Source organism: Oncorhynchus mykiss, chromosome 16, assembly GCF_013265735.2.
Source record: "Oncorhynchus mykiss isolate Arlee chromosome 16, USDA_OmykA_1.1, whole genome shotgun sequence".
Classification (NCBI taxonomy): Eukaryota; Metazoa; Chordata; class Actinopteri; order Salmoniformes; family Salmonidae; genus Oncorhynchus; species Oncorhynchus mykiss.
The window spans coordinates 6,975,920-6,993,276 of record NC_048580.1 but is presented as its reverse complement, the minus strand read 5'-3'; the positions used below and the strand labels follow the sequence as shown (position 1 = coordinate 6,993,276).

Sequence of the window (17,357 nt, the reverse complement as noted above, 5' to 3'; positions counted from 1 at the left end):
TTACAAATATTTACACGTTAAGTTTGCTGAAAATAAACGCAGTTGACAGTGAAAGGACGTTTCTTTTTTTTTGCTGAGTTTAGTATCCACCCCCTCAGTGAACAGCCCACGTTGACAAAACGTCACATTACAACTAGTATACAACCTGACCATGACATCACAAAAGAGATTATAGTTGAGCCTCTTAAAAGTAATTCCCTGATGATGATGATTATGTATTTAAAATCCTCAACCCTCTCTCCCAGGCCACTCCATTAGGTTTCAGCTTGTCTCAATAACCCGGATGTAATCCTCTTGTTATGGCCAGGCATCATTTATTAAAGGGATAGTTTGAGATTTTGGCAATTTAAGCTCCCCCCCCCCCCCCTACTTACCCAGAGTTTAGCGCAATGACTGGAAGTCTAGTCTACAGGAGCATCTAGCATGCTAACGCCAGTTAGCAATGGCTCCAGAAACTACTTTTAACATCTTTCAAACTGCGACATAGACAGGGACATACAAATGGTGTCCGTGAGTTAATCTGACTCTGGGTAAGTAGAAAAAAAACAGGGCTTAATTGCTCAAATCTCAAACTATCTCTTTAAGGACAGTAATGTGCTCTATCAAAATGGTGTAATTCCTCTGATAGTGCAGGCAGTGAATGTCATTATCCCTGTCTTGTATTTATCTTTGTGATAATATTGGGGGGGGGGGGGGGGGAATTCAAGACTTAAGCCACATTGAAGGTTTGTTATTCTGCTTGGTTTGTTATTCTGTTTGTTATAAGACTGTGTTTTATTATTATTCATAAAGCTGGGAGACAAACTGGTCTTTCATGATGAGTTAGTCTATTGTTTCCATATTGATCCCACCTCTTTTCATTTTATGTAATGGAAAAGAGTCCATTAATATTGGGTCTGACGATTATACTCCTCTGGTCATACTTTTCAATATGATCTGTAAGAAATACCGATCACACCTCCAGGGAGATGGCCTGAGCAAGTCTAGTTCTTTTCAGACCGAGTGCTCCTATGGACAGATACTCTAATCTCCGCTGTGGAGCTTTGTAGCTCCTTCAGGGTTATCTTTGGTCTCTTTGTTGCCTCTCTGATTAATGCCCTCCTTGCCTGGTCCGTGAGTTTTGGTGGGCGGACCTCTCTTGGCAGGTTTGTTGTGGTGCCATATTCTTTCCATTTTTTAATAATGGACTTAATGGTGCTCCGTGGGATGTTCAATGTTTCTGATATTTTTTATAACCCACCCCTGATCTGTACTTCTCCACAACCTTGTCCCTGACCTGTTTGGAGAGCTCCTTGGTCTTCATGGTGCCGCTTGCTTGGTGGTTTCCCCTTGCTTAGTGGTGTTGCAGACTCTGGAGCTTTTCAGAACAGGTGTGTGTGTATATATATATATACTGAGATCATGTGACACTTAGATTGCACACAGTGGACTTTATTTAACTAATTATGTGACTTCTGAAGGTAATTGGTTGCACCAGATCTTATTTAGGGGCTTCATAGCAAAGGGGGTGAATAGATAAGCAAGCACCACTTTTCCGTTTAGAATTTATTAGAATTTTTTTGAACAATATATATTTTTTCATTTCACTTCATCCAATTTGGACTATTTTGTGTATGTCCATTACATGACATCCAATTAAAAATAGGACAAACATCAAGGAGGTGAATACTTTTGCAAGGCACTGTACCTGTATATTATAATATAGGCTACCTGATTCTATACTATACTGTAGAAGGCCAGCATCCCGGACTCGTCTCTTCACTGTTGACGTTGAGACTGGTGTTTTGTGGGTACTATTTAATGAAGCTGCCAGTTGAGGACTTGTGAGGCGTCTGTTTCTCAAACTAGACACTCTAATGTACTTGTCCTCTTGCTCAGTAGTGCACCTGGGCCTCCCACTCCTCTTTCTATTCTGGTTAGAGCCAGTTTGCTCTGTTCTGTGAAGGGAGTAGTACACAGCATTGCACCAGATCTTCAGTTTCTTGGAAATTTCTCGCATTGAATAGCCTTCATTTCTCAGAACAAGAATAGACTGACGAGTTTCAGAAGAAAGGTCTTTGTTTCTGGCCATTTTGAGCCTGTAATCAAACCCACAAATGCTGATGCTCCAGATACTCAACTAGTCTTAAAGAAGGCCAGTTTTATTGCTTCTTTAATCAGGACAACAGTTTTCAGCTGTGCTAACATAATTGCAAAAGGGGTTTCTAATGATCAATTAGACTTTTAAAATGATAAACTTGGATTAGCTAACACTACATGCCATTGGAACACAGGAGTGATGGTTGCTGATAATGGGCCTCTGTACTCCTATGTAGATATTTCATTTAAAAAATCAGCCGTTTCCAGCTACAATAGTCATTTATAACATTAACAATGTCTACACTGTATATCTGATTTGATGTTATTTTAATGGACAAAAAATGTGCATTTTTTTCAATAACAAGGACATTTCTAAGTGACACCAAACTTTTGAATGGTAGTGTACCTGTGTATTATAATATAGAGATATATATATATATATATATACCTGTGTAGTATAATATATACCTGTGTAGTATACCTGTGTAGTATAATATATACCTGTGTAGTATACCTGTGTAGTATAATATATACCTGTGTAGTAAACCTGTGTAGTATAATATATACCTGTGTAGTATAATATATACATGTGTAGTATAATATATACCTGTGTAGTATACCTGTGTAGTATAATATATACCTGTGTAGTATACCTGTGTAGTATAATATATACCTGTGTAGTATACCTGTGTAGTATAATATATACCTGTGTAGTATACCTGTGTAGTATAATATATACCTGTGTAGTATACCTGTGTAGTATAATATATACCTGTGTAGTAAACCTGTGTAGTATAATATATACCTGTGTAGTATAATATATACATGTGTAGTATAATATATACCTGTGTAGTATACCTGTGTAGTATAATATATACCTGTGTAGTATAATATATACCTGTGTAGTAAACCTGTGTAGTATAATATATACCTGTGTAGTATACCTGTGTAGTATAATATATACCTGTGTAGTATACCTGTGTAGTATAATATATACCTGTGTAGTATACCTGTGTAGTATAATATATACCTGTGTAGTATACCTGTGTAGTATAATATATACCTGTGTAGTATACCTGTGTAGTATAATATATACCTGTGTAGTATACCTGTGTAGTATAATATATACCTGTGTAGTAAACCTGTGTAGTATAATATATACCTGTGTAGTATAATATATACATGTGTAGTATAATATATACCTGTGTAGTATACCTGTGTAGTATAATATATACCTGTGTAGTATAATATATACCTGTGTAGTATACCTGTGTAGTATAATATATACCTGTGTAGTATACCTGTGTAGTATAATATATACCTGTGTAGTATACCTGTGTAGTATAATATATACCTGTGTAGTATACCTGTGTAGTATAATATATACCTGTGTAGTAAACCTGTGTAGTATAATATATACCTGTGTAGTATAATATATACATGTGTAGTATAATATATACCTGTGTAGTATAATATATACCTGTGTAGTATACCTGTGTAGTATAATATATACCTGTGTAGTATAATATATACCTGTGTAGTAAACCTGTGTAGTATAATATATACCTGTGTAGTATAATATATACATGTGTAGTATAATATATACCTGTGTAGTATACCTGTGTAGTATAATATATACCTGTGTAGTATAATATATACCTGTGTAGTATACCTGTGTCATATCTTATTTTTTTTCTCTTTCAGGTACAGCATCTCTTACATTCCATTTGCCAGGTAAGATGATTATGTTCCTATACCTTTAGTGGTCCCTGGTTAGAAGACTGTGTGTTCCTATACCTTTAGTGGTCCCTGGTTAGAAGACTGTGTGTTCCTATACCTCTAGTGGTCCCTGGTTAGAAGACTGTGTGTTCCTATACCTTTAGTGGTCCCTGGTTAGAAGACTGTGTTCCTATACCTTTAGTGGTCCCTGGTTAGAAGACTGTGTGTTCCTATACCTTTAGTGGTCCCTGGTTAGAAGACTGTGTGTTCCTATACCTTTAGTGGTCCCTGGTTAGAAGACACTGTGTTCCTATACCTTTAGTGGTCCCTGGTTAGAAGACTGTGTGTTCCTATACCTTTAGTGGTCCCTGGTTAGAAGACTGTGTGTTCCTATACCTTTAGTGGTCCCTGGTTAGAAGACACTGTGTTCCTATACCTTTAGTGGTCCCTGGTTAGAAGACTGTGTGTTCCTATACCTTTAGTGGTCCCCAGTTAGAAGACTGTGTGTTCCTATACCTTTAGTGGTCCCTGGTTAGAAGACTGTGTGTTCCTATACCTTTAGTGGTCCCTGGTTAGAAGACTGTGTGTTCCTATACCTTTAGTGGTCCCTGGTTAGAAGACTGTGTTCCTATACTATACCTCTAGTGGTCCCTGGTTAGAAGACACTGTGTTCCTATACCTTTAGTGGTCCCTGGTTAGAAGACTGTGTGTTCCTATACCTTCAGTGGTCCCTGGTTAGAAGACTAACCTCATCTGGTGTGATGTGTGGAACCCAGTGGGTCGACCCTACCCGTCACCCTGTGCCCTGCAGGCTAGGTCTGGAGCACGGGGGGAAAGCTGCTACTTATATCGTGTACTTTGGTATATAGCTAACAACAATGTGAGAACTATGAATTACAGTGTTGTTAGTTTTACTACACAGAACAACTTGGCGTTCAGCGCTGCCAAGTTCCTGTTTATTTCTCTGTCTGACATCACTGACTGGTTGTGTGACGCGAGGCTCTGTCATAACGTGATCCAGTGGACATGTTGTTTAGTTGACACAAACCTTGTGGACCACGTAAAGGGATAATGACAATCCCAGACACACACACACACACAGACACACACACACACACAGACACACACACACACACACACACACTGACTTTTAAATTTAAGAGCAGCAGCCGTCCATCTACAAATGGTACAATTCTTTGCTGAGCTAAACACAAACACTCCCTGATCCCTGATTTAAAAAAAACAAAAAAAAAACAGGTTTTATATTTACTTCTACACACCCTGCTGTTTGGTTCCACCATATGGTGCTAATCCCCCAGGGTGCATCCTAAAAGACTCCCTATTTTCTACAGGGGGCCTATGGGAAAGTAACGCACTACGTAGGGAACATAGTGCCCTTTAGGACAAAGCCCTCAACCCACAGAGCTCATCACAGCTCTCCACGCAGATGGCAGCTTGTTGTTTCAGTCCCCCCCCCCCCCCCCCCCCCCACCCCAGCTCTACCAATGCTTTATATTAACGGTAAAATATAATTATCCTTTTTAGAAAATAGATTTTTGAAAACATGTATGTATGTTTGTTTTGACTAGCCTTCATAATATCGTCAGCGCTAAGCTCTGCCTGAACCCCCTGAGAGTTGACTTTAGTGGTGATTTCTGTCTTGGTAAAGGAGAGAATTAAACACAGACAAATTGAGTCTCTTCCCCCTCCCCCACCCTGGTGTCCGCCCTTACACCTCCTTAGGAAAAAGGCAAGGCTTGTTTAGCCTGAGCTAGAGGTTTCTCTCCTTCTATTTATTGATTTTTAAAAAATGTAACCTTTATTTAACCTTTATTTAACTAGGCAAGTCAGTTAAGAACTCATTCTTATTTTCAATGACGGCCTAGGAACAGTGGGGCAGAACGACAGATTTGTACCTTGTCAGCTCGGGGGTTTGAACTTGCAACCTTCACTTGGTTACTAGTCCAACACTCTAACCACTAGGTTACCCTGCCGTGGAAGGTTTGAGCACCTTTCACCCCTGTCCTACTCTCACACCACACACGTACGTTTCTGTGGCGGAGAGGGAAGACAAAGGACGTTAGCCTCTCCACTCCTGTCATACTGAATCTGTACAGTACTGTATAGACTAGAGGAAGTGTAACTGTAGACTGCACTGTATGTGTAGAAATGGAATAAATTGATAGAAGGAATAGATGGTTGTTTTACGTATAACCCACAGGTACGCTCGTTGTTGGGACCCGTGTCAGAACCCTTCAGGGCTTGTGTTCCGTATTTCCATTATTTTATTGTTACACTCAGTTCTTAGAGACTCACAGGTTTCTGGTTTCTGCCAGTAAATCATTCTGTCCCCCAAACCTCTTGGTTTAAATCTCTGTTTTCATTTAGGCTGGTGTTCTCTGTTGTTTTCATTTAGACTGGTGTTCTGTTGTTTTCATTTAGATTGGTGCTCTGTGTGGTTTTCATTTAGATTGGTGCTCTCTGTTGTTTTCATTTAGATTGGTGCTCTCTGTTGTTTTCATTTAGGCTGGTGCTCTCTGTTGTTTTCATTTAGATTGGTGCTCTCTGTTGTTTTCATTTAGATTGGTGCTCTCTGTTGTTTTCATTTAGGCTGGTGCTCTCTGTTGTTTTCATTTAGGCTGGTGCTCTCTGTTGTTTTCATTTAGGCTGGTGCTCTCTGTTGTTTTCATTTAGGCTGGTGCTCTCTGTTGTTTTCATTTAGGCTGGTGCTCTCTGTTGTTTTCATTTAGGCTGGTGCTCTCTGTTGTTTTCATTTAGGCTGGTGCTCTCTGTTGTTTTCATTTAGATTGGTGCTCTCTGTTGTTTTCATTTAGGCTGGTGCTCTCTGTTGTTTTCATTTAGGCTGGTGCTCTCTGTTGTTTTCATTTAGGCTGGTGCTCTCTGTTGTTTTCATTTAGGCTGGTGCTCTCTGTTGTTTTCATTTAGGCTGGTGCTCTCTGTTGTTTTCATTTAGATTGGTGCTCTCTGTTGTTTTCATTTAGGCTGGTGCTCTCTGTTGTTTTCATTTAGGCTGGTGCTCTCTGTTGTTTTCATTTAGATTGGTGCTCTCTGTTGTTTTCATTTAGGCTGGTGCTCTCTGTTTTCATTTAGGCTGGTGCTCTCTGTTCTTTTCATTTAGACTGGTGTTCTCTGTTGTTTTCATTTAGGCTGGTGCTCTCTGTTTTCATTTAGGCTGGTGCTCTCTGTTGTTTTCATTTAGGCTGGTGTTCTCTGTTGTTTTCATTTAGGCTGGTGCTCTCTGTTCTTTTCATTTAGACTGGTGCTCTCTGTTGTTTTCATTTAGGCTGGTGCTCTCTGTTGTTTTCATTTAGGCTGGTGCTCTCTGTTGTTTTCATTTAGGCTGGTGCTCTCTGTTGTTTTCATTTAGGCTGGTGCTCTCTGTTGTTTTCATTTAGATTGGTGCTCTCTGTTGTTTTCATTTAGGCTGGTGCTCTCTGTTGTTTTCATTTAGGCTGGTGCTCTCTGTTGTTTTCATTTAGATTGGTGCTCTCTGTTGTTTTCATTTAGGCTGGTGCTCTCTGTTTTCATTTAGGCTGGTGCTCTCTGTTCTTTTCATTTAGACTGGTGTTCTCTGTTGTTTTCATTTAGGCTGGTGCTCTCTGTTTTCATTTAGGCTGGTGCTCTCTGTTGTTTTCATTTAGGCTGGTGTTCTCTGTTGTTTTCATTTAGGCTGGTGCTCTCTGTTCTTTTCATTTAGACTGGTGCTCTCTGTTGTTTTCATTTAGGCTGGTGCTCTCTGTTGTTTTCATTTAGGCTGGTGCTCTCTGTTCTTTTCATTTAGACTGGTGCTCTCTGTTGTTTTCATTTAGGCTGGTGCTCTCTGTTCTTTTCATTTAGGCTGGTGCTCTCTGTTGTTTTCATTTAGGCTGGTGCTCTCTGTTGTTTTCATTTAGGCTGGTGTTCTGTGTTCATTTGTTATTACGCAGGTTGAGTAATATTTAGATTATGGGATGTTTTAAAGTATTCCCTTTCGAACGTAATGTTCACCTTTTATTTATTTTATATTACCTTTATTTAACCAGGTGAGGCGGTTAAGTCTTTTTTTGTTGCATTGATAGCTAGGGTTAACCCACATCCCAACTGGTGCCGTTTCCCTTTGAATAACCTAATGCATGATTTATTTGAGTTAACATTCAAAATTGTTATTTACAGAAATTAACCCCTAATTCCACAGTACTTCCCCCAATTCCACAGTACTTCCCCCAATTCCACAGTACTTCCCCCAATTCCACAGTACTTCCCCCAATTCCACAGTACTTCCCCCAATTCCACAGTACTTCCCCTAATTCCACAGTACTTCCCCCAATTCCACAGTACTTCCCCTAATTCCACAGTACTTCCCCCAATTCCACAGTACTTCCCCCAATTCCACAGTACGTCCCCCAATTCCACAGTACGTCCCCCAATTCCACAGTACGTCCCCCAATTCCACAGTACGTCCCCCAATTCCACAGTACGTCCCCCAATTCCACAGTACGTCCCCCAATTCCACAGTACGTCCCCCAATTCCACAGTACGTCCCCCAATTCCACAGTACGTCCCCCAATTCCACAGTACGTCCCCCAATTCCACAGTACGTCCCCCCAATTCCACAGTACTTCCCCCAATTCCACAGTACGTCCCCCAATTCCACAGTACGTCCCCCAATTCCACAGTACGTCCCCCAATTCCACAGTACGTCCCCCAATTCCACAGTACGTCCCCCAATTCCACAGTACGTCCCCCAATTCCACAGTACGTCCCCCAATTCCACAGTACGTCCCCCAATTCCACAGTACGTCCCCCAATTCCACAGTACGTCCCCCAATTCCACAGTACTTCCCCCCAATTCCACAGTACGTCCCCCAATTCCACAGTACGTCCCCCAATTCCACAGTACGTCCCCCAATTCCACAGTACTTCCCCCAATTCCACAGTACGTCCCCCAATTCCACAGTACGTCCCCCAATTCCACAGTACGTCCCCTTAATTCCACAGTACTTCCCCCTAATTCCACAGTACTACCTCCCGTCTCCAGTCTGTGTGGTCCGTCATGCTAACTTTGGTGTTGGTCTGTGTTGACCACATCATCACTCCCAACACTAATGTAGCCCAAGCTGATCCTTTAATGTGTTTTACTCTGTTGATACTATATATAGGTGTATATATATCCCCTCTCGGGGGAGGCTCTCCCCAGTCCCTGGTTAAACCTGCTGCATCTGCTCTTTCTAATACTTCAGCTGGGGTCACTATGGGTTGTGTCCCAAACGGCCCCCTATTCCCTATTTAGTGCACTCCTTTTGACCGGGGCCCATAGGTTATCCTAGGCAATAAGGTGCTATTTAAGATACAGTTTATCTGAGGTATCCTGGAGTAGTCGGTTGCGCCGGTGTTTCATCATTTCACTAAATTATCATTTATTTATGTGGTGTGTTTTTAGGAAGCCGGGTGCTAAAATAGCGGTGTGTTGCTTTCATTGTAGAGGAAAGATGGGAAGGAGGTGGAGTGTATCAGGGGCGGTGTGTCTTTATGTGAAGGTGGGTGAGCTCACTGCAAATCAGAGAATCACAATGAGAGTCACCAGTCTTTTCCACCAACCATCTTGTGCCTCCTCGCTTTCTCTCTCTCTCTGTCTCTCTCTCTGTCTCTCTCTCTGTCTCTCTCTCTGTCTCTCTCTCTGTCTCTCTCTCTGTCTCTCTCTGTCTCTCTCTCTGTCTCTCTCTCTGTCTCTCTCTCTCTGTCTCTCTCTGTCTCTCTCTCTCTGTGTCGCTCTCTCTGTGTCGCTCTCTCTGTGTCGCTCTCTCTCTCTGTCTCTCTCTCGCTGTCTCTCTCTCGCTGTCTCTCTCGCTGTCTCTCTCGCTGTCTCTCTCGCTGTCTCTCTCGCTGTCTCTCTCGCTGTCTCTCTCTCGCTGTCTCTCTCGCTGTCTCTCTCGCTGTCTCTCTCGCTGTCTCTCTCGCTGTCTCTCTCGCTGTCTCTCTCGCTGTCTCTCTCGCTGTCTCTGTCTGTCTGTCTTATGATTAATCCCTCCCTCTCTCCTTTTAACCTTAGCTGGTTCAGCTTCACCTCTCCTCCAGTAGCTGTTGAGGGTGGCAGGAAAGTGAAGTCTGCTTAGCAACACATGGATAGGGGATAGAGAGAGAGCAGTTGACACAGAGAAAGAAAGAATGAGGGGGGAAAGTGGAAGAGAGAGATGGAGGAGGGGACCGTTTTCTGCTGTTGCCATGGCGATTCATGGTTGCGACGCTTCATCATTCCAATACCTGGAGTGTGTTAAGGGGGGGGTGGGGGCGTCACTTTCCCGCCAAAACATCATTAAATATGCATGAGCCACGCCCAAAACAACAAAGGATTCATGTAATAGCGATAGTGTAGTAGCAACTTTCCAGATGAGATATATACTGGAATTGTTATCAACAAGGTAAAAGGCATGTGGTGGGTAGGATAACCATCTTTAAAACCCTAAATACTAGAATGAAGGAATAAATAAATGACTGAATTATAACTATTGCTTTCATCATTATTTTGTTGTTTTTGTTCAGGCAAATTATTCAGATATAACCTACTGTATCAGGCAGCAGATATAACCTACTGTAACAGATATAACCTACTGTATCAGATAACAGATACAACCTACTGTAACAGATATAACCTACTGTATCAGGCAGCAGATATAACCTACTGTATCAGACAGCAGATATAACCTACTGTATCAGGCAGCAGATATAACCTACTGTATCAGATAACAGATATAACCTACTGTATCAGGCAGCAGATATAACCTACTGTAACAGATATAACCTACTGTATCAGACAGCAGATATAACCTACTGTATCAGGCAGCAGATATAACCTACTGTATCAGATAACAGATACAACCTACTGTAACAGATATAACCTACTGTATCAGACAGCAGATATAACCTACTGTATCAGATAACAGATATAACCTACTGTATCAGGCAGCAGATATAACCTACTGTAACAGATATAACCTACTGTATCAGGCAGCAGATATAACCTACTGTAACAGATATAACCTACTGTATCAGATAACAGATACAACCTACTGTAACAGATATAACCTACTGTATCAGGCAGCAGATATAACCTACTGTATCAGACAACAGATATAACCTACTGTATCAGGCAGCAGATATAACCTACTGTAACAGATATAACCTACTGTATCAGATAACAGATATAACCTACTGTATCAGATATAACCTACTGTATCAGATAACAGATACAACCTACTGTAACAGATATAACCTACTGTATCAGGCAGCAGATATAACCTACTGTATCAGATATAACCTACTGTATCAGATAACAGATATAACCTACTGTATCAGATATAACCTACTGTGTCAGATATAACCTACTGTATCAGGCAGCAGATATAACCTACTGTAACAGATATAACCTACTGTATCAGGCAGCAGATATAACCTACTGTAACAGATAACAGATATAACCTACTGTATCAGGCAGCAGATATAACCTACTGTAACATATATAACCTACTGTATCAGGCAGCAGATATAACCTACTGTAACAGATATAACCTACTGTATCAGACAACAGATATAACCTACAGTATCAGAAAACCGATATAACCTACTGTATCAGGCAGCAGATATAACCTACTGTAACAGATATAACCTACTGTATCAGACAACAGATATAACCTACAGTATCAGAAAACCGATATAACCTACTGTATCAGGCAGCAGATATAACCTACTGTATCAGACAGAGAGAACCTACTGTATCGGACATCAGATAACAGATATAACCTACTGTAACAGATAACAGATATAACCTACTGTATCAGGCAGCAGATATAACCTACTGTAACAGATATAACCTACTGTATCAGGCAGCAGATATAACCTACTGTAACAGATATAACCTACTGTATCAGGCAGCAGATATAACCTACTGTATCAGATAACAGATATAACCTACTGTATCAGGCAGCAGATATAACCTACTGTAACAGATATAACCTACTGTATCAGGCAGCACATATAACCTACTGTAACAGATATAACCTACTGTAACAGATAACAGATATAACCTACTGTAACAGATATAACCTACTGTATCAGATAACAGATATAACCTACTGTATCAGGCAGCAGATATAACCTACTGTATCAGATAACAGATATAACCTACTGTAACAGATCTAACCTACTGTATCAGATATAACCTACTGTAACAGATAACAGATCTAACCTACTGTATCAGATAACAGATATAACCTACTGTAACAGATCTAACCTACTGTATCAGATATAACCTACTGTATCAGATAACAGATCTAACCTACTGTATCAGATATAACCTACTGTATCAGATATAACCTACTGTAACAGGCAGCAGATATAACCTACTGTATCAGATATAACCTACTGTAACATATATAACCTACTGTATCAGGCAGCAGATATAACCTACTGTAACAGATATAACCTACTGTATCAGGCAGCAGATATAACCTACTGTATCAGATATAACCTACTGTAACATATATAACCTACTGTTTTAGGCAGCAGATATAACCTACTGTATCAGGCAGCAGATGTAAACTACTGTAACAGATATAACCTACTGTATCAGGCAGCAGATATAACCTACTGTAACATATATAACCGACTGTAACAGATAACAGATATAACCTACTGTAACAGATATAACCTACTGTATCAGATAACAGATATAACCTACTGTAACAGATATAACCTACTGTATCAGATAACAGATATAACCTACTGTATCAGGCAGCAGATATAACCTACTGTATCAGATAACATATATAACCTACTGTAACAGATCTAACCTACTGTATCAGATAACAGATATAACCTACTGTAACAGATATAACCTACTGTATCAGATAACATGTATAACCTACTGTAACAGATCTAACCTACTGTATCAGATAACAGATATAACCTACTGTATCAGATATAACCTACTGTATCAGGCAGCAGATATAACCTACTGTATCAGATAACATATATAACCTACTGTATCAGACATCTTAATACAGTAGGTTATATCTACTGTCTAATACAGTAGGTTATATATACTGTCTAATACAGTAGGTTATATCTGTCTAATACAGTAGGTTATATCTACTGTCTAATACAGTAGGTTATATCTACTGTCTAATACAGTAGGTTATATCTACTGTCTAATACAGTAGGTTATATCTACTGTCTAATACAGTAGGTTATATCTGTTATCTGATGTCCGATACAGTAGGTTCTCTCTGTCTGATACAGTAGGTTATATCTGCTGCCTGATACAGTAGGTTATATCGGTTTTCTGATACTGTAGGTTATATCTGTTGTCTGATACAGTAGGTTATATCTGATAACAGAGAACCTACTGTATTAAGAGAACCTACTGTATCAGATAACAGAGATATCAGATAACAGAGTTACAGTAGGTTATATCTGATACAGTAGGTTATATCTGATACAGTAGGTTAGATCTGTTATCTGATACAGTAGGTTATATCTGATACAGTAGGTTAGAAAAAGAGAACCTACTGTATCAGACAACAGATATAACCTACTGTATCAGATAAGAGAGAACCTACTATGTTCTATTGATCATAAAGATTGATATTGGATTGATCGTGAAATATTTGTTGTCATGTATCCCCTTCTGTTCCCCTGTCTTCTCCTTTTTCTCCAGAGATGCAGTGATAAAGGTTTTCAACAGCTGTCTGAGTTAGAGAACGGACAGTGCTCTCCCGGGTCTGGGTTCAAATACTATGAAATCACAAGACTGGTCCCAAATATGCAAAGACAACAGAGAGATATTTTGTATTTTTCCTTTTCATTGCTGTTTTGATACTGTGAATCATTAATATTTCCAATAGTTGTATAATCATGTTAGCAGTTATCTGAAACTAATGTTTATTCATATTATGGTTATCAGGGTTGGGGCCAATTCCATTTCAATTCAGTTAATTCAGGAAGTAGACTGAAATTCGGAATTGGAATTGGTTTACTTCCTGAATTGACCCTGATTGATGCTTATTTAACCTTTTGTTTATTTGTTACTCTCAGATTGGGTCTGTCGTTTAAAGTGTGTTTATGCTTCTGTTGAGAGAGAGAGGTGAATGCTTGAAATTCAAATATATATATATATTTTTTATATATATCATCCAAAAACACAGGATTGGGGTCAAGTGGAATTGAAGGCAGTCAATTCAGGAAGTGACTTTGAATTTTAAAATGAAAACATTTTACAACTCTCAAAATAAATAGCTTTTACTTTTCAGTTTGAGAAGTCATTAAAATATGCCTTTTTCAATTCTTGAATTGGAAGTTAAGCTTATTTCCTGAATTGACTGCCTTCAATTCGAATTGACCCCCGTATCCTGCAAGTAGACCTATTTTATATCTTGTTTCGTTCAGAGCAGGGAAAGATCTATAGACATTTTGCAATATGATGCTGAAAATACAACTCAATGCCTTACCTTTTTCTACTTTGTATTTTGTCTCATGACAATACGATTTGATGATATTTTAACATTAAGTTTTCCATCTTCAGAAGAATGGAATATGACGGTCTATTTTTTTTGATGAATAAAATGAAGAAATGTTTTCATTTTGAAACTGCTCTCCAACTTAGTTCGGCCTTAAAGGGAAAATTCCACCCATAAACTCTCTTTTGGTATTTGTTTCATTAGTCCATTGTTGTCATAGTCCTAAAAATGTTTTTCTTTTCAGCAATCAGGTTTTCAAGATATGTAAAACGCAGCATCATATGATGCAAAATGCATCATACGGGGATTATTTCTGTATTTTAAAAGTTACATATCTTGAAAACTTGATTGCTGACGAGCAAAACGTTTTAGGACTAATGAAACAAATACCAAAATATAGTTTTGGGGTGGAGTTTTCCTTTAAATGTTGGTGTCATGCTTATATGTTTTTAGAGTGTGCGTGTGTGTTCTTCATTTCCTAAAATGCAGAAGACGCGTGTGCGTGCGTGCGTGCGTGCACAACCATGCGTATGTGAGTGATTCCTTGAAACACATTGTATCTCCTCGCCCCATGTGTCCAAGTCAGTGACATGTAAGTAATGTGGCTGATTAGACTCAAATTGTGTTATGTTACTAAATTCTTAATGGATAACTACAGTATCCTGGCGTGCCCTGCCTGGGGCGACAGACAGATAGACGATCACATCACATTAAACCCACATCCCTCTCTTGGCTTTTCTCAGCCAAGGACAACAAAGGGAAAGGAGCTACTGTACCGCTGGCTTGTGTTCATTAGTGCAAACCCTAGCAAAATGTTTCACAATGCTTTGCAACTGGGGAGAGAAAAAAAAAGACATTTCTTATTGGACAAATCCCTCTCCATTTCAGTATGTTTTCTTCCGTTTGATGCCTACTGAACAAGACCCAGATCAACATGTGTGCAGTGAGTGACATACATCATCTCCTCTCTTACTCCTTCAGCTCAAAGCCCAATTGCCTGTAAACGAGCTCTCTTTGTTTCTCTAGTTAAGATGCAGTTTGAGACCTTCTGACTCAGTCACTTCCGTCCTTCTGTTCTGTGTAATCTTAACCTAATTACCTACTACACTACCCCATAGTTTTTTTTATATTCGCCTGGTCCCATATCTAGCGGTTTGTGCTGTCTTCGCAACGTCTATGGTCATTGTCACAATAAATATATATGGCAAGGACGGGAAGTGAAAACAGATTTGGGACCAATGCTATTGTCATGTGGGCATTGTGTGGTTAATTCTAAATCTAAACAACTTCGGAATAAGCTGGAGCCCTCTGGAATGGGATTCTGAAAGGAGGATGTGGTTGCTACGACAACCACGGGAACTAGGAATTACCCCTCTGCTGCTCCTCCTCCGTATTCCCAACGGGAGCATCCATGGTCACATGGTCCATTATGGTAATGAGGGATTTCAGACAGTAGTGTCACAGGACACCCTGGTCGGTCTGCCTCCACGCCTCTCCTGTCAGAGGTAGTATGGTTCAAAGGGGAGGAGGGGACTTTTTCCTGGATTGGCCCAATACAATGAGTGGCCTTAACCCACAACAAAGAGAGAAAGCTCTGGGTGAGGAGAGATGCTTCATTTGCTCTTTTAAGAAAAACAATAACAAACCTTTTAAGATGTGTCATAAATCTTTTGTGTTATTTCGTGTGGTACTCTTAGACATATCCTGTTCGCTTCTTACGTAGCTCTACGTGACCTAACACACAGGTTTTTAGACATCCCTCTCCAGGTGCTTTCTTTATACACTCGGAACAAATGTTCGATTTGGGGTTCTATATATGGAACCGTAGAGGTTCTTTAGGGATGACATCTATCTGAGCATAGAACCTTTTATATGTTTTTATGATGAACCATATTTTATCACCGGGAGTACGTGATCGATGCCTATGGTGTTTACCCGGCACATACCCAGTCTTATGGAATTCTATAACAATGTTTCATTAGTAGTGTGATCATGGATCAGGCTTTTAATATAAACATTAAATCTCCTTTCAGTAGCACTAGTTCCAGTATGCATCCCAAATGGCCCCCTATTCCCTATATGGTGCACTACTTTTGACCAGAACCCGATGGGATACTCTACGGTGCCATGGTGTAAAGTAGTGCACTATATAGGGAATAGGGCGCCATTTGGGACTCATTTACAGGGGCTTGGCTTGGCAGGGGGTTCAGCTAAGCTTTTAGGCTCACTGTGACTATCAGAGTCATCTGGGAGAGGGAGGAAACCTACATCTCTAGTCATGTCCTTTCTTTGGATGGAGGACCAATATTTGTGTTGTTGTTGTTGTTGTTGTGAATGTGAGTCTGTTTTTGTCCATTCAATTATGATGACTTTGAGAAGAAAACAACAACAACAACAACAAAAAGGCCCCTGAACCAAACCCCCCTGATCTGGTGAGATATCCCGTTGGTTTCTACCATTTCTGTTATTTTGGGATCGAGGAAGGACAGTTGTTTGTTTCGTTGAGCTTCTTTGAGAGTGAATGTGCACGAAGAAGTTGACTAGGAGGACAAGAAAGGAAAATCTCAACTCAATACAGTAATCAGGTTTGTCACCGCACCCACCCCACCCCACCCACCCCAGCCAGACTGTCTTTCCATGTTTAAACTCATGCGATCATCAGCTTTTTTTATCTGCTGTATGTGGTTAGTGACAGTTAAATAAATAAAGAACATTTCTGTGCTAAATTATTATTTGTATTGTATTTGTTTTTGATTTAACTAGGCAAATCATCATTACTCGTTGTCTTGTATTGTGATCATGACTTGTTCTGAGTGTGTGTTTTGAATCTCTACTGCTGGTCTCGCTCAAAGTCTGTTCTGGTCACATATTACTAGAAATAGCCAAACAATGTACCTTTTTATAATTGAGAAATGATTCACACAAAATGGAAAACAAAACAGTGTGTAGGACTGGCTATTACAGATCAATGTATGTGAGAAGCCAATGGCATACAATTAAAGGGCCAATCAGCTGTTGAAACAACAACAATCCTAATCCCTGCCACTG

General features: G+C 39.9%; 1 protein-coding gene across 2 annotated transcripts in view; it reads left to right on the top strand.

Moving 5' to 3' along the window:
* The window catches only part of LOC110491283 (vesicle transport protein SFT2A), a 44,416-nt gene extending 27,378 nt beyond the window's left edge, over positions 1-17,038 (top strand). For both annotated transcript variants that reach the window (XM_036946059.1, XM_036946060.1), the window contains 2 exons: positions 3,784-3,813; positions 13,511-17,038. In XM_036946059.1, coding sequence (XP_036801954.1) covers positions 3,784-3,813; positions 13,511-13,669 — 189 coding nt within the window. In that variant the 3' untranslated portion in view covers positions 13,670-17,038. The remainder of the gene's footprint in view (positions 1-3,783; positions 3,814-13,510) is intronic.
* Positions 17,039-17,357: the final 319 nt, after the last annotated feature.